The sequence below is a fragment of the Cebus imitator genome, unplaced genomic scaffold (genome assembly GCF_001604975.1).
Source record: "Cebus imitator isolate Cc_AM_T3 unplaced genomic scaffold, Cebus_imitator-1.0 Scaffold209, whole genome shotgun sequence".
Classification (NCBI taxonomy): Eukaryota; Metazoa; Chordata; class Mammalia; order Primates; family Cebidae; genus Cebus; species Cebus imitator.
The window spans coordinates 2,343,644-2,365,757 of NW_016107524.1; the positions used below are offsets into that span (position 1 = coordinate 2,343,644).

A 22,114-nucleotide genomic window follows, 5' to 3' on the forward strand; every position below is an offset into this window, starting at 1 on the left:
AAGAGACACAGGACCAAGCCAGATAAATCTCTCTGCCTCCTATAGGGAGGACCATTTGCAGGTGGTAGGGAACAAGACAAGGGAAAGTAGCAGGAAGGAGGTGATGGGGTCACTGGGCACGCAGATCAGATCGAGGCAGAACAGACTCAGCGGGGTGCGCGGTAAGAGGGGAGGGCAGGGGCGGGCCGGCAGGGAAGGGTGTGTGGAAGGGCAGGTCAAGAGGCGGGGAGAGGAGTGCGGGCCGCACTCCGAGGCCGTCCGAGACACTGGCAAGCCGCAGAAGCCCAGTTCGCCGGCCATGAAGCAGCGATTGCTGGCGCTGCAGCTGCTGAAGCTGCTGCTACTGCTGCCGCTGCCGCCGCTGCCACGAGCGCTGCGCGAGGCGCGCTGCTGCCCCGAGCCCTGCAACTGCACGCCCGACGGCGCCCTGCGCTGCCCCGGCCCCGGGGCCGCTCTCACTCGACTGTGAGTACACAGCGCTCCCGTCGCGGCCCCCTCGATGCAGGACCCTCAGTCGCTCTGTGTCACCTTCCCTCCCTTCTCTTGTGGCCCCATTTCCCTGGAAGCTTGGACAAAGACGCTTTGCCCTATCAAATTCCCCCCACGTTTTAGGGTGATGAGAACTCAAAGCTTGGTGGTAGTTTTTGCAACCCCATGCCCCTGAGAGCCCCGGCTCTTTCCCCCGGGGTGGCGCTGCGGCTTGGAGAGTAGAACTATTCAGGACCCTCAGGAGAAGGCCTGCTCTCTGCCGCTGCTGGAAGGGAATATGGGTGTGATGCTCCTCAACCAGCAGCTGTCTCTGCCAGAGAAGTCACGGGCCTTTGAGCCTTGGGCCAGCCACGTCAGGGAAGATGAATGTGGGCTCTGGCACCCTGTGGTCCTCTAGGAATGGAGTGCTCAGGCCCTGTGGCCAAGGGTGACCTAATCTGTCAACTGGAACTGCTGGTGCGGTCACACGGGCCTCTTAGTGAGCATACAAGCCGCTGCTCCACGGGGCCCAGATGTGCTCGCACTTGGGTCTCATGGTCAAATGGACCAAAGGCCCCATGCCCAGCCACCGGACCCCGTGCACCACCACCACCACCTCCACACTCACAGGCCTGATTGAGGGATTGTACATATCAGCAAGCAGGTGGAGGGCATTCATTCCAGGGTGATGAGGTCAAGAGGAGAAGGGGAGCCTTTAGTGCTAGTGTATCAGGGGGTCATCAGGTCTCCTTTCTCCCTTTTAAAAAAAAAAAGTACCACATATTTTATAATCCTATTTACATGAAATGTCCAGATAAACTGAAAGTAGATTAGTAGCTGCCCGAGGTGAGGGGGTGGATGGGTGACTACAATCAATGGGTATGGGGTGAGGGGGTGATGAAACTTTTGTAAAATTAGATTGTAGTGACAATTGCATGTGAACATATTAAAAACCATTGCATTGTCCACTTTAAATTCTATAGTACAGGATTTACATCTCAATTCTTTTCCTTCAAAGGAAGGAAAAGAAAGAAAAAAAGACAAGAATATCTAAAAGGCTGGTAGAGGTCTTGATCATCTCCTAACCATTAGACATGATGGAATTCTGTGCTGGGGAATGAAGGAGACCACCCCCTCTGCCATTTCCTTTGAACCCCTAACAGCCTGTTTCATACAGAAGGCTCGCCCTCCCTAACCCTCTCAACCACAATCATTCCCAGAAGGCCGGGCTTCTTCCAGTGGAAAAGTTAAAGGCCTTCTGGGAATGACTGTGGTTGAGAGATACAGTTAAAGGGTTGAGGGATTTATATTAATTAGTTTCCACTAATTATCTTGTCAGCTCCATTCCATGAAGGAATGGACCATGCTGATAGAATTTGTTTCCATCAATTCACAAATCCATAGTACAGGCCTTCCAAGTTCCAGCGCTGGTCCATCCCCAACAAGCTGCCGTGTTGCTCCTCTGCATGACGGTACCACTAGCAGAGTTTCTCACTTGCCTACTACTTATCATGCAGATTAGAAGAAACTGAGATCCAAAGAGAAAGAATAACTTGCTCAAGGTCCCACAGCTATTGAGTAGCAGTTCAGGATTTTATCTATTCATTATCTTTTTATATTTGCTTGTCTTTGTAAGAAAACTACCGCTTTCTTAATAAAACACACACACACACTCGTACACACTCAGTTTTTCCAAAATTAGTACTGAGTGAAGAACTCCCATTGTGGGCATGATTGGGTGGGCCAAGCCCCAGGTCCTTTTCAATTCAGCTTTTCAGTGAGAGAGATCTCTTAAGGGCTCCTGCTGCCACGTGCTGTTCTCAGGAGAGGACCCTTCCCTGGAAAAGTCTGAAGTTAATTTAAAAAAAAAAAAAACACTTTCTCCTGCTGCCTCCCAGCAGGGTTTCAGGAATCCTAGAACCCCTCAGAAATATTTGGCAGGGCTGACTGGGTTTGGGGGTGGAGACCCTGAGCATCCACCAGGAACATCCTCTGCCAGTCATTTAGCCTCCTTAGCCACCCATGCTGACCCTCACCAGATTGTATTTCCTGAGCACTAGATGGTTGAGAGATGCCCTCATCTTTCAGGAGAGGCCCTTGTCACTCTGTGGAGGATGAACCTATGCAAGCCAAACCAGGATGGCTTTTGGCACAACGTTAACAACATCAACAACCATATGACAAGAGAGGTGCATGTTAAGCAAAGAGAGGGTTGTTATTTTAAGGCAATATTTCTCTAAATATGGTCCTAGCCTAGCAGTATGAACATCACCTGGGAAATGCTAGACTGCATATTCTGAGGCCTCAGCCCCAACCTACTGAATCAGAAACTCCAGGGGTGGGGTACGGCAGGCTACATGTTAACAAGCCCTCCAAGTGATTCTGATGCATACTAAAGCTTGAGAACTAAGGCACAGCTCTCTAGGGAGACAGGAAAAAGTATATTTTAAATGTCTTTGTGCCATACACTTCTGTTCCCCATCCCCCCAAAGCATGTATAACATCTATTTATTGCAAAAAGGCAAAAATTAAAATCCTAAATCCAGAGGTAGATGGAAAATAAGCAGAATTGAGGAAGATTTTTTTTCCTCAAAGAAGACTGGAAGAAGGAATCCATGGAGGACAGACTAAAGATACAGGGAAAGAGGAAAGACTAATAATTGTTAGAGTGGGATCTCAGTGGGGGTAGGAGGAGAGCATCAGTCTAACAACATAGGGGAAATGTTAGTCTTAGAACGAATAAGGGTAGTTTTGAGTCCTGAGGGAAGAAGACCTTTGGGTAAAGAAATAGCTCAATATTAAGGCAAAGGACAGGAAAAGTGGACAGGTTCATAATGAAATCCTCTTTTCTTAATGGTGAATGCATGAAATGATAAACAGTAATTATGCCACAGAAAACTGCTATAAATGGCAAATTATCAGTTCATTAAAAAAAATGAAAGCTTAAATTATGAGATAAGTCTTCCAAGAGAAGATGATGTGGTCTTGCACTAAATTATTATAGACTTTGCCTCTGCAGAGAGAAGGGGAGCACTCCAAGTTCTCAGGGCTGGAGGAGGCAATTCCACAGAGCACCTTGGAATTCAGTATCAACCCCTCAATAGATGCTAGTTTATGCCTCAGTCATTTGGGCCCCTAGTAACCTAAGACCTTCATCTGAAGTTCACTATTTGGTTTAAGAAGAAGAAAAAAACCCAAGGTACATGGATTATAACTGCTTATCACTGACAAGCCCACTGCTTACAAATTTTGAAAATGGCATCGTCCAAATCTTTCCTCCCCTTCCATATTTTATGAAAAACATAGGTACTTAAAATCCAAAATGTGATTTAAAAAATGGCCTCCCACATTTCATTTGTTTTAATTGGGAAAAAAATGAAAGAAAAAAATTGATTTAAAAAATTTCCTCTCCTTTCTTATTAGTTCTAGGCAACTGGAAAGAGGGGAAGAAAAAACTCTCACCTTGCCCATGGTTATATAAAGATCTTTGTCTCTATGACAACAGAAAGGTTGATCTGCTTGATATGGAAACAGCTTCTGAAAAATCTGTTAGTAAGAAAATGCTAATAATAATTATGGCAATTTATTTTTTTGCATGTTGTACCTACTGAACAGAAATTAAACTTTTAGACTTTGTTATAAGACATAATCCAGAGGCTTTGGCAAGATACTGGCTTGGTGCAAAAGTAATTGCCATTAATTTCAATGGCAAAAACCGCAATTACTTCTGCACCAACCTAATACAATGTTCATATCAATCCAGTGTTACTCTTTCCTGACATCTTTTTTGAGTGTCTTCCTCTTCTTCTCACCTGCAGTGTAAATCAGGGTCCAAAACAATGTTCAATGCCATAAAGGGACGTACATGTAAAGGGTGTGGTTCCTGTCCCTGAGGAGCCCACAGTCTCTGTGGAAGCATATCCCCAAGAGACTGGTGTGGGTGTAGAGAGAGACAACAGGGTCCAAGGAATTCAGAGAATGAATTAATCACTATGAACAGAAATCTCCCAGGGAAGGTTTCATGGGCCAAGTTTTAAGAAGCTTTAAAGAGGAGTCCTGGTGGAAGAACCACATGTTAAAGTCAACTAGAGATCCCTGCTGAGAAGCAAGGAACAAGGTTGAATAAATTCTTCCATCTGTATCCCTCTCCCAGGCTTGAAATATTTTTTAAGAGAAGACATAAAGTTATTAGAGAGCATTGATCACCCAGAGGTTGTGTCAAAAAAAAAAAAAAAAGAAAGAAAAATCCCAATATGGAGTTCTTAACTAATAAGCTTTCAACGAAAGTCATTCTTTGATGATTCATTGCAAAGGCGTTAAGTAAAAACCATGATTAGGAGTCACTTCCCCATGAAGCCTTCCCTGATGCCCACCGCCCCAACCACACTCCACTTCCAGCTTCCCCCTCCACATAGTCACTTGAATATCCTGGGCTTACATGTATTTTTGCACATATCCCAGCATAATGCAACCATTTGTTCAACATGTGCCTCTTCTGCCAGAGCGGGTTTCTAAATCTTAACAATACTAACAATTGGGGCCAGATCATTCTTTGTTATGGGAGCTGTTTTGTACCTTGTAGAATGCTTCCCACTTGATAGATGCCAGGAGCACTGCCCTCCCAAATTGTGACAACCAAAAGTATCTCTAGACATTTGCCAGATGACCCCTGGAGGGGGCAGGGGGCAATTCCTCCCCCACCCCTTGGTTTAGAATCATTGTGCCAGAGTAAGAACCACCTGAAGAGGTGTTATTCAACTCAGGGTTCCCAGAATTTCACGTGTGTATAATTAAAGTGTTTACTGAGTTTCATGATTAAACTGAGTAGATAGCTGAATAGGAACAAGTAACTCATACAAAAAAAGGATGCCTACATTAGCTAGCATGTATTACATCTAAATCTCATTTTTTAAATCTCCATTTTAGAAATAGGGAAGTGAGAAAATGCTATAGGTTGTGAAGGGAGTTATTTGTGTTATGTCAGCATCCAGGTCCTATAATAGAATTTGTAGACTTCCAGTCTATCGTTTGAATGGGAAATAGCAGACATATCAACTTTGAAGTTTACCTATATTAGTATATTCCATCTAGATTGTTTTCATTTTATTTTTTAGACTCACTCAGTAGGGAAGAATCAATTCCTGGCCCAAGATCCCTTAATAAAAACAAACTGAAAACAAACAAAAACCACCAAGGCAGCCTGAATTGAGAAAGATGAGCTCCCGCTGTAGGACACAAGGTAACAGCCCCCAGGAAAGAATCCACAGACAGAAACAAGAATACCGCAGTCTTGCAAGTAAGACAGCTTGGCCCTACACTCAGCTTTCCTAAAGCTGGGCCAGCCAAAAAATCTCTGAATTAAGAAAGTTCATGTCCTACCTCCCTAGCCCACCCCCACCACCACCACAACCACCCCTAAAGAAACAAAGGCCCAAGGTTGAGGTTAATCTTGAACCTTAGTTCTGACTCAGCTCTCCCAGCCATGCCTTCAAGGCAACTCAAACCTGACCTTGCTGATACACAGACTCCTAGCGACAAGCTCAGGAAGCACTAGATTTTGTTTAAAAATCACTCTTTTGGGGAAAATGAATGATAGCCCCTAGCAAGACCCTAAAAAAAAAAAAAAAAAGCGACAGAGTTCCCAAAATCTTAACTCAAGTGTAGAGCCAAAAGGTTCACACACAGATCCCCTTGGCATTGGACCCAGCCTCCTCATTGGAGAGCAATAATTCCTTGGGTTTTTTTCTTCTCTTTTTTTAATTTCAAAAGCAGTAAATCAGATTAATTCAAGGCTCCAGCTCTGCTCCTTTGCCCACCTCTATCTTCTTCCTAAGTCCCTCAATTGGCTTCTTTTCATGTCTTAAAATGAGGCAACAAAAGTCTCTTTCCAAAATATAATCTCCCAGAGTGACTGCACCAAATGGTGTCTTGGCGGCCATGTATAACTCTGATCTTACACTCGAGGTTTTAAAGCCAGTTGAGTCACAGTGGTGCAGAGAAGCCCTGCTGCTCACTTCCACAGCCGAGAGGGCTGGCTCCATGGGAGCATATGTGCTTTGTTCCGGCAGCTCCCCTTGGCTGCAGAAAAATCATATTTAATGCAGATTTTAGCAAATTCCCACCAGCTTTTTTTCTTATGAAATGAATTAAAATAATCCCACCCACCAGGCAGGTGGGCTTTCTGACTTGGTGGACAGCTTCTTGCTGCTCCTCCACAGGGTCCTCATTTACTCCCAGCTTCTGCCTCACTGGGAGATGACACCCCCTCCTAGCAAACCACTCACAGCGGCTATGTGGCCCTGAACCTCGGCTCTTTAATGCCACCTGAGACAAATTCAGAAAAGTACAATTTATAAATAAAACTCAACTTTCAGAATGAAGATTTAATCCCTTGCGCTGTTACATTTGTCCTTGACTCTGATGCATTGAGGTTACGCTACTCCTGGGTTCCTAATTCCACCTCATAAGCAGCAGCAGGCAGCATTTCTGAGCTCACAGAGGTGGGGATGCTCTGTTGTGACAAGATAGGGTCCAACGCAGTCCCCAAATTACTCAAACTGATCAGTAGGACAGACTGGGTTCTAGCACCAGGTCCCCTTTCCCTAATTTGCACTGTAGGTATTGGTTCAAAGATAAAATCTCTCTGCTGTCTGTAAAAGGGACATATGATGATTCATGACCCTGAGTGGGGGCAGATATAGCGAAGATAAATGAGACCAAAGAAAAAAGCCAAAAGTATGGAAATAAAGTTTTCATATAACTACAAGGTATTACTGTAATAATCTGATGATGCAGAGAAGACTGAAAAACCCACAGCCCATATGTGAGGTTGAACAGTAAGTATCTGTCTTCCAAGGGGCAAGCCTGATGAAAGAGTTTTGTTCCTGGGAGGTGTTAATTAGAGAAAATAACCCACTATATCTTCTCAACCTGGAAAGTGAGTAAGTTAGAATCCCAAAATAGCAGAGCTCATTATTGCGTTGAGTCTAATTTCTGGCCTTTTCAGCCCAGACTGAGCTGTCCCTGCCCCTGACACATACCTCCTAATACCTGATTATAGGCTGGTTTTAGTCCTGTCTGCCCAGCTAGAGCATCCAAACCCATTCTAGATTTCCCTGCCGCTCCCCCCCAACCCACCCCGCTTTCCGCATCCCCAAGCCTCAGACTGGACACACAGAAAACCTTCAGGTGAGACTTGTTGGCCATTCAGGAACTATGTACTGAAATGTACAAGATAGCATACAGGATCCAAAGACACCATCTCTGCCCTCCAGAAGCTTATAGTCTTCCAGATATAGAAGAGGGATCTTGTTCTCAAATGACTACAGAGAAATGGAGAATGTGATAAATGCCAGATAAAGGTCATAAACAACATAGAAGTTCAGAGCAGAGAATCATCTCTTCTAGCCAGAATAACAAAGAAGCCTTGGTGAAAGTGTCATTTGAACTGTGTAATGCTTTAAGGGTCATTATTGGAGCAGCGGGGCTAACATGGCTCCCCATAAGCTCAGTTCTAGCCAGCTTAGAGAGGCCACTGAGGAATCAGAATTCAAAGCTTTCAGTTGTCTCACTGAGCATCGGCATGTGCCCTGTGTTATGAACTGTCCATAGAACAGTGGATTACTTCACCCTGGAAACCTTGAGTGGGGCTCTAGCTAAGTCCTTTTTCATTTGCAAGCACCAGAAATCAATTCTGACAATTTTAATCATAAGCGATTAACTTAATAGAAGGATAAGGAGGTAGAAGTATGCTGTGAAGATGTGAGGAGAATATCTGGCATCTTAGCAAAAGGAGCACAGGGAGCTTCTCCCTAGATTTACAATGAGTCCGTTCCAAAGACGACTCCTCTCTGTCTCTCTATTACAAATTTCAAATTCCTAAAAGAAGAAACTGACTGACCCATGCACACCCAGCATAGAATCAATCTGCTCAGTCAGCAAGATTCTTCCACCATAATGTAATCAGCTCTGAGGTACTTCCAGAGAAGGGGATGTTTTTGATACAGGCAACCTGATAATGATGGCTACCAGAGGGGATGAGTTAATAAAAAGTGAAGGCACACACGCCAGGAATTTCAGGCACCACCCATTCTCAGGCACAACGGCTCGCATCTGTAATCCTAACACTTTGGGAGGCCGAGGTGGGCGGACCACTTGAAGTAGGAGTTTGAGACCAGACTGGCCAACATGGTGCAACTTCGTCCCTACTAAAAAATACCAAAAAATCAGCTGGGCATGGTGGCGCATGCCTGTAGTCCCAGCTACTCGGGAGCCTGAAGCAGGAGAATCTTTTGAACCGGGAGGCAAAGGTTGGAGTGAGCCAAGATTGCGCCACTGCACTCTAGCCTCGGCGACAGAGAGAGACTCTGCCTCGAAAAGAAAGAAAAAGAAAGAGAGAAGGAAAGAAAAGAAAGCGAAAGAGAAATGAAAAATAATAAAAGTATGTAGCATATCAGTTGCAACCAGATTTTACACATTTACTTAAAAAAAAAGTTTTTCAGTGTTGGGAAAGAAAAGTTTTTAATGAAAGAGCTTCCTGAACCATATCTGTAATGTCACTGCCTTGACAACATAATATTCTCTGCTTCTGAAAAATATTTTCAAGAAATCATTACAGATGATGCAGACATTCCCCAGGGAGAATCCAACATGTAGTTTTATTTACCAGAGTTATTCTTGTCATGTTATATTATTGCTCTTCGAATTCTAGTTTAAAGAGACAGAGATTGGGTTATTTTGCTTTGTTTCTTTAGAAAACCTTAAATGGGTTTGAGTAAAGGCTTATATATACTTACTATTTTCCTCTGAGGCTTTATATTTTTAATTTACTTGTTGCACAAATGACTTCAAAAATCCATTGTCCGAGAATCTTCTTAACATCTTGGTTCACATGATAAAACATAAACTCCTCACAACTTCTTGGGTGCTCTGGAATGGCTGTCTTAGAGGACAGTCACTCAAATTGCATTTTCCAATGGGAAAGTTTCAACTGACTTAACTTTAAAACAATCAATGCTTGAATGCAAAATCTGCAGAGTGGCTCTCTAGAGTTGAAATATTTAAGGGAAGGTTATTCTTTATCATGTCTTAAAAAGACCATCAGAAAAGGCCTGACAGAGATATCTGCGCCCAAAAGAAAGGTACCAATTGGGAGTGTTTATTCTCCCTCTCAGTTGTACTAATCAGAGCAGAGTCAAGAGTTAGGAACAAGCCATAGGCATGCCATAGACTTAAAGGTGACTGACCCATGACAAACAGAAAAATCAGTTCCAAAGTATGGAACCCACCCACCCCTACCCCCGCCAAGGAAATAGATATGTCATTAAATGTAGTCTAGGTAGCCTAACCCTTTGACAGTGAGCACCTGTGAATTATTAATAAAAATACTTATTGAGTTCTTATCTTGTACTGCATGCTATATTATGTAAACATATATTTTTTTTAGCTTATACACATTTTATAGATGTGGAATAATTTTGATTTGAACCAAGGCTGGCTCCAGAGTATGCATTCTTAACTACCACACTATGTGGCTCCAAGAGACAAAGCAAGTGCAACTGGTGACGAAGACCCCTTCCATAGAATATGTGGTGCCTGAGATGGACCTTTAATCCAGGATAGAATTTGACCAGCAAAGAAGGGAGATGTGCCAAACAACAGGAACCATGAATGACGTCAGGAAAGTGTGAGTCAAGTTCAGGAAGTACAAATAGTTTGATTTGTCTAGGGAGGTGCTGTTCAGTAGAAACATAATGTGAGTCACACAAGTAATTTTCAATTTTCTAGTGCCCACATTTTAAAAGTTTTCAAAATGTGAAATTAATAAAACATTTCATTTAGTCTAGTATGTACAAAATATTCTCATTTCAATATGTTATCAATACAAAAATTACTGAGATATTTTACATTTGTTTTTCTTACCAAGTCTTCAAATGTGGTATGCTTTATTTTTTTATTTTTGTATGTGGGATGAAGTCTTACTCTGTCACCAGGCTGGAGTGCAGTGGTATGATCTTGGCTCACTGCAACCTCTGCCTCCTGGGTTCAAGCAATTCCCCTGCCTCAGCCTCCCGAGTAGCTGGGACTACAGTCACGGGCCACCATACCCAGCCAATTTTTTGTATTTTAGTAGAGATGGGATTTCACCATGTTGGCCAAGATGGTCTCGATCTCCTGACCTTGTGATTCACCTGCCTTGGCCTCCCAAAGTGCTGGGATTACAGGCATGAGCCACTGCACTCGGCCAGTATGCATTTTATACTTACAGCTCATCTTGATTCAGACTGGCCTATATTTCAACTGCCCAGTGGCCACTATGGCTAATGGCTGCCATATGAAACAGTGTAAGTCCAGTGTATTCGTTACGTAAGGGCCAGATACAACTGGTGAATAAAGATTGAGTTTTGAATGCATGGCGGAGACATTTGCAGATAGTTAGGTTAACCAAGAGGGAGGCACAGAAGCTATTTGACATAAGAATGACATAGCAGGAGTTGTCAGGAAGAGTAATCTAGGTTGATCAGGGGAAAGCAATGATGGCATGAGAGGAAACCAATTAGGAGACTCTAGAATAGTCCATATGGAGAAAATAATGGCCAAGAGTGGCAGTGGGTAAGGAATAAAGGGGCTGGAAGATAAGGAATAAAGTAAAGCAAGAGATAATGTGAAAGCAGAATCTACCAGAGACTGGGTGTTCAATGGGAGAACAGAGGAAATGTTCATGCCTGGCATCTGGTAAATTCTCAAATAATACTGAAGGGGAAAAAAATAGTGTAGTCATTAAGTGCAGAGGAGGATAGAGGAAGAGAAAAACCATTCCGGTAGGCTTCAAAGCTTCATGGAGAAACAGGGATTTGAGGTGCATCTTGAAACTGAGCTATGTCCTCAAGAAGCTGGTGGCTCTGTTCAGGAGGCTAAGTTTTCACACAAAAAACAGAGGATCATGTAGTAGAGTGTATCAACAAACATCCAAATGAACAGTACTGATGTGACTTGATTGGTGGAGGACAACAGCACCAAACCAGGGATGAAGAAACCTTTGCCTTAGTCCAGATTTGCCTCTGAATTGCCATGTGGTTTCAAAAAAGTCATCTCCCTTTTCCGAAGTTAAGATTCTTTCTCTGTGAAGTGAGGGGTTGGACCAAATGCTTGTAAGCAACCCTTTCACTCTGATTCCTTGAGCCTAATACAATAAGTGCAGGGAGGAGTCAATAATAATCAAAACCACCTGGATTTTTAAAGTATGTTCCAAAGTTTTCTGCTGTAAAGCTTCACATATTGGATGTTCAACTATACTAACTTCATATTTCAGTTACCATTGAAGCCTTAGCTCTCTCTAGGTAAATGCTGAAAACAATAGGCCAGTAAGTGAAGACATTCCCTGTAATGAAGCCACCAAATAGATTGATGCCTTTGAAAGCTTGAATATTTAAAATCATTTGAAAAGAAGAAAGCTATTCTTTATTCTAAGATGAAAGCAAGTTTATTATAATTGTGAGCACCTTTGAAAAGAACACAGAACTTCTTAAGACACTGTTAATTGTAGAACAAGATATTAATAAATACAAAACACCAAATTCTTTTGAATTTAAATATTTAAATAAACCTCCTCCCATTTCAACAAGTTAATTAGGCAAAAAAGCTTTGACTGTCTCTGGTTTCTCTCTTTTTTCCCTTTATCTGATTTGTAGTGTTTTAGAATTCAGGATGTAGCTCTAGCAATAAACTAAGTATCTGTGGAAAATGGATGTTTGTAGCTTTCTTAAATCAATAATATAGATGGCTTTAAAAAAAACAATTAGAAGGTAGTGAATAAAAACATGTCACTTCTGCCATGTGTTGGGCAGAAAAAGTAAAAGCTCTGGTAAGTGACCAAAGACCCTATACAGTCTTTGGGGACCCCAGATTACTGCTAGATTTCTTCCCTGCCTCTTCTTTCCCTCTGCGCCTGCTCAGCCTCTGAGCCTCAGAAGGCCTTCCTGCCCTAGGAAACATCTTGTGCTCAAGTTCTGAAAAACCAAGGAGAGGTGAGAAACCTACAGTTATTTGCTTTATGCAACACCTGTCTTTAAAAAGAGAGAGTGTGTCCACTGAACTCTATTTTCCATTCACCCAAGGAGTTTGCTATTTAAAGTAACCCTGCAGTAAATCCTTCTATAGAACAAAGAAATCTTTGATAATGCCTGTCTTCCAACTGATAGGTTTTTGTAAGCAAGGATTTCCAGATTTTTTTTTAATTTTTAATACATATAACATACAAAACAAATCTTCTGTTTTCTTAAAGAGAGACACTAGAGCCCTCCTGACTGAAGCTCTTCAGGTAACATTACTTTGAGGATTCGTTGAAAAAAATTAAACCGGGCAAATTGGTTCCTTCCAAGGCCATTTGTGTTATTAAACTCAAAAGGAAAAAAAGAAGAGGGGCCCAAGAGCCAATCCTGAGTACCCAGGAGACATTTGAAACCACTAGGGAGGACATGATAAGGTGGCATTATCTTCTTTAAGGTAATTAGATTTATCTGGATGCTATAAATTTTCCTGTCGCTGGACTCCGACACAGCTGCACTGAGTACTTTGCAGTTGGATTTTGCTGGGAAGGGAGTCAAGTCAGGGCCCAGGTAAGAGTTGACAAGAAGAAGCTCTGAAGATAGGATGGTCCTTCTGAGTAGTCCCACCTGAAGGCATGGGGCTGGGCCTTTATTCTATACATTGTCCAGTCATTGGATGAAGACTGCCCAAAAGAGAAGACATAATCTTAAGCAAGGTAGCAATCTTGGTCTGTATACTGGTCCATTCTCACACTGCTATAAAGAAATACCAAAGACTGGGTAATTTATAAAGAAAAGAGGTTTAATTGGCTCACAGTTCTGCAGGCTGTACAGGAAGCATGGCTGGGAGGCCTCAGGAAACTTACAATCATGGCAGAAGGCAAAGGGGAAGCAAGCACATTTTCACATGGCCAGACCAGGAGGAAGAGAGACAGGAGAGGTGCTACACACTTTTAAACAACCAGATCTCACAGTAACTCACTCACTATCATAAGAGCAGCAAAGGCGAAATCTGCCCCCATGATCCAATCACCTCCCACCAGGCCCCACCTCCAATGTTGGGAATTACAATTTGACATGAGATTGGGCAGACACAGACCCAAACCACATCAGTCTGCAAGCATAATTCTAGGAGAGCAACTGAGCTGAGAGCTTCAGCCACCCACTCTCTCCTAGCAGTTGGTGAGACTGGTGCCTCAGTACTGAAGAGTGATTTGGGTAGCCCACCACAGAATCCGCTACAGAAACTAGCCCAACTCCACTGGGTAGTAACAAAACAGGGTCACCATCTGTGCCAAGGGCCCCAGTTTGAAGGTCAGAACCAAGCAGTAAGAGACACTAGCTTGATCCTAACCAGACAGCAACCAGGAAGTATTCTAGGGCAGCACTGTCCCCTAAGGGGTCGAGATAGAGGGACCAGGATCTGGTGACTCAGAAGAAGAGAAGGCAGGAACTAGAAGGAGCCCTACTCCTAGATGGACTCTGGGGAGACCAAGCAAGCTACAGGATAAGAAATCAAGACAAAAACAAACACCAGCATAGCATATGGTTAGGCACTTCAGGTGCACTCCTGCCCTCCAAATATTAATATTATTGGGTCCAGTTTAGACAATGCACAAGACTCACCAGAGTCATGACCAAGCCCAAGATCCCAACACTAGGGTGAATGACTTAACTCCAGCCCTAAGGAGTACAGACTGCTTCTATTTCAACTTTAACGCACAACTAAAAGGGCTGGGGACCTGCAGATGGGATCAATGAATAGATGGAGGTTCCAGAGCTGAGGAAGCCAATGCAGTTTTTGTAATCCAATTGAAGCATTTGTTTCAATGTCTGTGGCAAAGGCACTTGGGCAAGGTGCCACCTGCATTGCATCGTCAATTTATTTAAAAACGAAACTTCAAAACTGTAAAAAGGACTGTGAAAATATAATAAATTTAAGTAGCTGCATAGTTCTACAGCCATATTTTTCACAGCTGTCACCTTTCAAGAGAGAACTCTCCACCTTACAAGTTTAACCTCATATTTGCCCAGTAATCCTAATTCTTTACCACCCATCTGGGGTGCATAGTTGTGGTGTGCCACCCTCTTTTGCTGAGACAGAAAGGGCTCTGTGCTTCCTTTATTTTCTTTGCTATATGCATAGCTTTCATTCCTTTTTTGACCCTGGGCAGCAGAGCTGCTGAACGTCCTTGCCTTAGGCATTTTTGCCCTCAGTTCTCCTTGGCTTCTGCTCTATATCAAACGATATCAACTAGACCTTTCCACAGTAGTTCACAAAATTATTGGAATACGAGTATGCCTAACTTAAAAAAAAAAAAAGGAAAGAAAAGGAAGGAGAGAAGGAGGGAGAGAGGAAGGAGAAGGAAGAAAGGTAAGCAAGCAGGTAGTCAATACATCAAAATAAAACTTTTTTATTTTCCATTTGTCTCTCTGGTACAGAGGGTTAAGCTGGTCATATTTCTTCATTTAAGTAACATTATCACTAGTCTATTCAAAGTACCTGTCTGTTTTTAGTTATTTATTTGCTCTCCTTCTCCCATTTCTGTTCCTCTCAACTCCTTAGATAACAATCCTAGTGTATGTTCATGTGCAGGAGGAGGTTAACATCTAGTGTTTTATGTACATGTATTTTAATTCTGCAAATAGTATATTATATCTCAGTAATCTCTCACTTGTTTCTCTCAGTTTCATGATTTGAAGATCTACCCATGCTATTCTATGTGCCTTTAGACTCTCACTTCTACATGCTCTCCTCTTCAATTAGGTGTGCATTGTTCAAATTTTACCTACTCCCTCATCTAGTAATGGACACCCAGGTTGCCTCCAATCCCCTAATGCCCCAATGCTGTGAAGAAAACATTTGTAAAAGATTCCTTGTGCCACTTTGAGAATTCGTTTGATAATTTCTCTCAGTGTATATACAAGCGGAATTGCAGGGTTATTAATATCATTGTTCACATTGCTAAAAGTTTCTGGCATCATGGAAAGAATTATAGATGCATCCATTAGAGAGTGGGGCACCTTCAAAGGGAGTAGATTCAGATAGTTATTAACAAGTCATAAAATTTATTAATAAATTCAGGAGACAGACCCTTGAATGCTTAGGAACTGAGACCAGCCAAAGACAAATCAGAAATGAAGATGTAACATTTCTGAAATAAAAACATAAGTCAGTAGGGAAAATGGCTTTGGATCCACAGAACTGCATTCTCTGTGTTGCTTCATAAGAACACTGTTGTGACAAGCACAGTGCGCCTGCCTAACCCCACCTCTCTCCCCATTCCCTGGCCCCCAAGCCTCTCTCTTGACCCAGTCACATCCACAAAGTCACCTGCTGTTCTTTTAGTGTCTCTTTTATAAGGGAGGCTCTATTTTTACTCTCCCCACTGCTGCCTTTCCTGCTCTGCAGCATCAACATCAATGCTGCAAAATTTCAGCTTGCACCAGGGCTGCTTCTGGTAGCCACTGGAGACTGCCGTTGCATGATCTACAGTTTCTCGCACTTCTGTCTGACCTTTGCTCCTCATCTCTCCTCCCTACATCAATCAAAAGCTCAGGCAACCTCCCAGTCAAATCTGAACCAAACTTCTCCTCTGGGAGTCACACCATGCTTCCATTTGGAGGAGGAGGCTGCCTGCTGAGAGACTCCAGCTTCTGGGCTCCATTTGCATGAATAAACAGCTCTGAAGGGTTCTGTTGAAGGTTTTATGTAAACACTCTCCAAAATATGTTCTGCACTGCATTATCCCCAGCAATAAAGATTCTGGAATCAGAATTTGGCTGTCAGTTTTATTGATGCTGCATGGGGTACAGTGGAATACAGCTTTCTCTTCTGGAAATTTATTGGTTTGGCAGTGCAGAGAGCAATAAAACTGTGTTTTTAATCAGGAAGCCAAGTGAACATGATTCGAGAAGAAATACAGAAAGCAAATATGCCATCACAAGAAGACCTGTCCCCACACTGTCCCTGTTCTTCTCAGATCCTTTGTTAAATAAATTTGAGTATTGAACAATGTGCTTGGTGGGAATGACTTCGGGAATAGAATCAGAGACCAAAGTTGGATTATTTTCTCTAGGTTGTATCATTTCTAAGAGATTGTTGAGTGAAAATGTTATTGTGAAACGAAATTTCTGAAATTCCTCTGCATTAGCACCTAGGAAGGAACAGCCGGTAAACTGCTTTGTGGAAGGAATAGAGAGAATGTGACATGCTTCCTCTCAGGAGAAGCAAGGTTACAATGCCTGTCCCTCCACCTTGTTCACCAAGACAGTGGGTTAAGAATGATATGCTTTGGCCCAGTATTTCACAGGGAATGGGTGTCTGGAGTCATTCTGCTTGGTTGTAACCTTGTTCAGTTTACTTAATCTCTTTGTGACCCAATTTCTTCTGCTATTTAAGGGAAATACCCACCTCATACCATTGTGGGTAAAATAAGGTCACAAATGGTGTATAACTCACACAGCAGCTTACACCTATAGCAAGTCCCTTCTGGGACTGTAAGAAATCTTACTTTCATCTGCCCATCATGGAGGTGTTCTTTCCTAGCAGCTTAAAACAGTCTTCGCTGCATAGACATGTTAAAAACAAGACAGCATCTCTCACCTATGTTCTCATATTCCTGACACACACTTCCCATCTGAAATATCCTTGTCCACTCCCTTCTTCTCTGCCAGTCCTTGGGCCAAAACATTAAGCTATTGTAGATGCTCAATAAATGTTGGCTGCATGTTCACCCCTGCCTTGCAGTTGCTTTCTCCTGAGTTATCTTAACCTCCAGTTCCTTTAGCATTCACACATCATCCTATGCTGGTTTTAGATTTCTGAGTGTCACTCTTTTCTCAAATCTTAAGTACAGCATAGCTTTCATTTCAATTTGAAGAATACTTAGATTGTTCCTGTGGGCATACGTGAATTCCTGAAGGAAATGATCTCATAGACATTCCCCCCAAGTGACATGAGATGCCCATGTGAGTTAACCATAGGATTAAAGTCGTCTGTTTGGGATAATATTGAAATAGGCTACCTGAGAAAGATAGTAGAGATCAAGACAGAGGCATGTTCTTAATTAATCTTCTGTTCTCCTGCCTGCATAATTTCCAATTGTATTTTCATCATTCATTTCTCCACTCTACTCAACATAGTTTTTGTCCATCTTCCCAAGTCTATAGGACCACTCTAGAACTATTTAACTATGTACTTGGTGCTGAGCCTTGTTCTTTACATGGATAATCCTGATTAATCATCACAACAACGCTGTGAAGCAGGAATTATTATCACAATTTTACAGGCAAAGAAACTGAACTGGAGGGCATAAATAACATGCTTAGAATCACATAGCCAAGTAGTGGGAGAGCGAAGATCCCCTGGCGTGTCTGATCTCAACATTCACAATCTTAACCACAAAACTATATACTCTTTGATAAAGAGCAAGAATAAGTCATGGCACATCTCTTCATTTATATGTTAGAATCCTCAGCCTGAATCCAGTTGTTGGAAATGCTGAAGTCTCTCTGTCTGTCTCACACACATACACATACACACTTAATTCATGAACTTTAAAGGCACCGAATCATAAATCTTAAACTCTTGGATTTCCTTTTTTCTTTTCTAGATCACTCGCCCACCTCCCTGTCAAAGTGATCCCATCTCAAGCTTTCAGAGGACTTAATGAGGTCATAAAAATGTAAGTTACTGCATATCAAAAGACATTCATAATTGAAATAATGAATTTTTTCTAAGAGAAAACACAGTTGAAAGGGGATAATTTTTCTAGGAGAGAAACTGTGTTTAAGATACTTGAATATTTTTTTCTTTGTAATACAAATAATAACTAGAGGTTTCTGAAGAAAAGGTATGATTTTTAAGTCATTAAAATTCAGATAATTAATAACCTTGCTTCAAAGAACTGAATGTATTTTATAAGTGATAATATACCTTTTAGCAGAAAAAAAGATAGATTCCAATCATAAAAAGTCTCCTTCTGCTAGAGCATCTATTCTCTTGTGTCACATTTTTAGATAACACCCACATAGAAAAAAAATGTGTTAGAAGTTTATTGTGCATCAGAAGATAATCTTTATATCTAAAATATGAGTATATGACAAAACACAATATTTATAACTATATCGATGAAAGGCACTTATCAAAAGTGTAAAGCACCCCGATAATGCCATATGATCTCATGTTTATCAGATGTAACTTCGATCATTTGCCCCTGGGTTTCAGCTTCTAGGACCAAAGTTCCCATGCTTGGAGAGAAAATGTTCTCAAGAGCCCACTATTCCAGCATCTTTCTTAATATTAGCCTGAGTCAAAGGACCTCATGGCCATTGAGTTCTTACAGTGCATCTCTAAGCTTAATCCACTGGACTTTGGAAGCAGATTTGCACTTCTAAAGAAGATGCTACACTATCAATCCTAGCTCCTTGTGGAACCTCTATTGCCCTTTAGGGTATTGGTAAGCAATTAGAATATTTAAAATAATTCTTCAAGAATTAGTGCATATTATAGGAAATTCACTGCAGGTTACAGACATGTCAGTTTACTTGAGCCTAACGCATGCTCTTCTGCTCTCACGTTGGAATGTTGAGTTTTGATAACTTTTAATACATTAAGACCTCCTACTGAGAAAAGCAGCTACAGTTAAATAAGCAAACCATTAGGCAGGAATAAGATGAACCAGCCCAAGGGCAGTCCATTCCTGTGTTGTTCAAAAAAGACGTTAGCTATCTTAGGCTCTGCCTTTCTGTGGGCTAATGCTCTCATCAAGTCTGAAGTCTTCAGTGAGTCTTAACCTTAGAAATAAGCAAATGTACACTTTGTGAGTTTGAGACATTTTTCTCAACTGGCAGGAAATGGTAGCTTATGTTGGGATTTGACGGAAACACTGACATTACCTACATGCTTGCAAATCGTAATAACAAAGCTGGTTCCTTTATTTTTGTGTCTTTTTCAAAAACATCAATTATTCATTACTCCATTCACTTATTCATTCATTCATTTGTACTTTTAACTCTGTGTCAAGCAATATGAAGCCACCAGGGATTCAGAAGTGAATAGAATATACTCCCTGTCCTCAATTTGCTCACAGGTGAGAAAAACAAACAAGGAAGTAGATCATTATAATTCATGATGGATATCACGTGCGGGAGTTGACTACCTTGCAATAGCCTCAGCACAAGATTTTGAGAAACAAAGGGTTAAGAGTTTGAAACAATTCAACCCATATTAAAGCTTTACTAGCGTGACAGAATTAAGACCCAGAGATCCACATCCTAGTCTTGAACCTTAATATAAATACTATTTGCCTCTCCTCCCAGGGCCTTAATTTCCAGAGCTATAAAACAAGGGAATCTGACTAGATTTTCTCAAAGGGCCTATGCAAGTCTAACAATCTGTGGCTCTGAGTCAGAGATAAATAAGAGAAAAACCTGTCACATAAACAGGGGTACTAAAACTTGCATTTCAACTACACCTGGGTTGCAGGTGCCCATCAGTGCCCCTAAAGGGAGATGTTAGCACTCTATGATGTGAGGACAATTTGTACATCCCTGTTTTTCTCAGGGGGACACAGTGGAGTCCCCAGTTGTTGGGTCACATACACAGCTCATCATCATGCAGACGCAGTCATTTCTTTCATGTTTCTTTCTCTTTTCTCCCTCCCTCTCTTCCCTAGTGAAATCTCTCAGAGTGATTCCCTGGAAAGGATAGAAGCTAATGCCTTTGACAACCTCCTCAATTTGTCTGAAATGTAAGCATCAGCTAATAGACAGTTTATTGCTGTACACTATTACCCTTGCTGGCTGGAGCCCCCTTGGTATTTGTATTCAAGCATCCACTGCTTGGAATCCAAGAGGAAAAGACTACAGCAATTACTAGGTTGGGGCAGGCACTAATTTTTCTCACCGCAGTGGCCTGTAGGTTGCTATGGTGACAACTGCTTCTCCCTGGGAGCTGTATAAACTCTGAAACATCACAACACAAAGATAGAAATCAAAATTGACACTGTGAAGTCCTGCCAAGTAGCTCTTGCCTATGGAATGGAGGGTATGGTGTACTTGGGATAGTGGAAAACTTTGGAAAAGAGCTTAGAGATCACAAATTGGTTCATTGGGGGCTGTCTGGGTACATTCACTCATTCAGTAAACGTTCCTTGAATACCTACAATGTAAAAGCTGTGTAACAGGCATGTGTATGTTAGGCTCGTTGGGTTTTGCTGTTGTTATTGTGATGTTTTGGAACAACCCTTGCCAAAGTCTCATTTTTCCCCCAAATCACAAAAAGGATAGGAAAAGACACTCAATTCAGTTTTTTCAAGTGATAAATCTGTGGCCTAAAGAGGTCACAGATTAACTAACTTGCCTGACATCACACAGCAAGTTAGGGCCAAAGATGGAATTAGAAATCAAATCATGTGACTTCCAAACCAGGCCTCCTACTGCTGCTTTGTGTGGTCCAAACCTGAGCTTCCAGAAGAGCACTCAGACTTCACCTACTTTGGAGTTTCAAAAGTAAGGGAAGGGGAAAAGCACCAAACATTTTTTGAGCTCTTGTGCTTGCCATTTATTCTATGTTATGTCATTTAATCCTCACAGCTACCATGCAGAGTGGAGGTAATTATCCCTTTTGTTCAGGGGAAGTAATGGAGGCTTTGAAAGGCACAGAAACTTGACCAGTGTGACACTGTAAACCAGGGGTATCCAGTCTTTTGTCTTGGGTCACACATGACATACACTTATACTAACAATAGCTGACGAGCAGGAAAAAAAAAAAAAACCCTCATAATGTTTTAAGAAAGTTTACAAACTTGTGTTGGGTCTCATTCAAAGCCATCCTGGGCCACATGTGGCACACAGGCTGTGGGTTGGACAAGATTGTTTTAGACCATGGCAGGACTGGGATCCAATACCAGGCTGTCTTTCTTCAAAGCTCCTGCATTTTCCACTATACCAAAAGGCCCCCCTATAAATGATCCAATGAATAATTACCTAAAGAGAATAAATAATTGGTAAGTACATGAGCAACTACCATGTGTCCAATACAAGGCCAAATGCTACTAGAATACAGAGGAGGTAAAATATAAATGTCTACCGTGAGATAACAGTGTAGCCAGGGAAGTAAGACTACTCACCAATTACAGAGAAATCCAAAATAATGAGTAAGTGCAAAAACATAGTCTGGACTTAGCTGAGAGGCAGAATCACTCATGGGGCTCATTACAATTGTAGATGACAGTCCTGTCCCAGACCTGGAAAGCTGCAGTTTTAACAGACTTACCAGTTAATGCTAAAACGCAACTTATATTGAGAACCACCAGGACAGCAAATGATAAATAAAGCTTCTCGTGACGCAAAGCAACATTTATCAACAGAAAGAAACATGAAGCACTCTCATGAAAAGTTTATGGATTCCCAAAGAAGGCCCTAAAACTAGCATGCCAGCACCATGAAGGCTCTTTTTGCTTTGTTCACAGCTGTATTCCCGGCATGTAGAACAATGCTTGCCACATGTGGTGCCGAATAAATGTTTGTTAAATGAATGAATGACTGGGCTAGGGTCAGGCCTCAAAAGTCTTTTATTAAATTTCATTTAATTT

The 22,114-nt window shown here is 41.9% G+C and overlaps 1 protein-coding gene across 4 annotated transcripts in view; it reads left to right on the forward strand.

The window, feature by feature from the left end:
- Positions 1 to 251: 251 nt before the first annotated feature.
- The window catches only part of LHCGR (luteinizing hormone/choriogonadotropin receptor), a 65,859-nt gene continuing 43,996 nt past the window's right edge, over positions 252 to 22,114 (forward strand). The window contains exons 1-3 of one of the 4 annotated variants that reach the window (XM_017548515.2): positions 252 to 465; positions 18,131 to 18,202; positions 20,195 to 20,269. In XM_017548515.2, coding sequence (XP_017404004.1) covers positions 299 to 465; positions 18,131 to 18,202; positions 20,195 to 20,269 — 314 coding nt within the window. In that variant the 5' untranslated portion in view covers positions 252 to 298. The remainder of the gene's footprint in view (positions 466 to 18,130; positions 18,203 to 20,194; positions 20,270 to 22,114) is intronic. The other 3 variants (XM_037745718.1, XM_037745717.1, XM_037745719.1) reach the window with 3 other exon arrangements.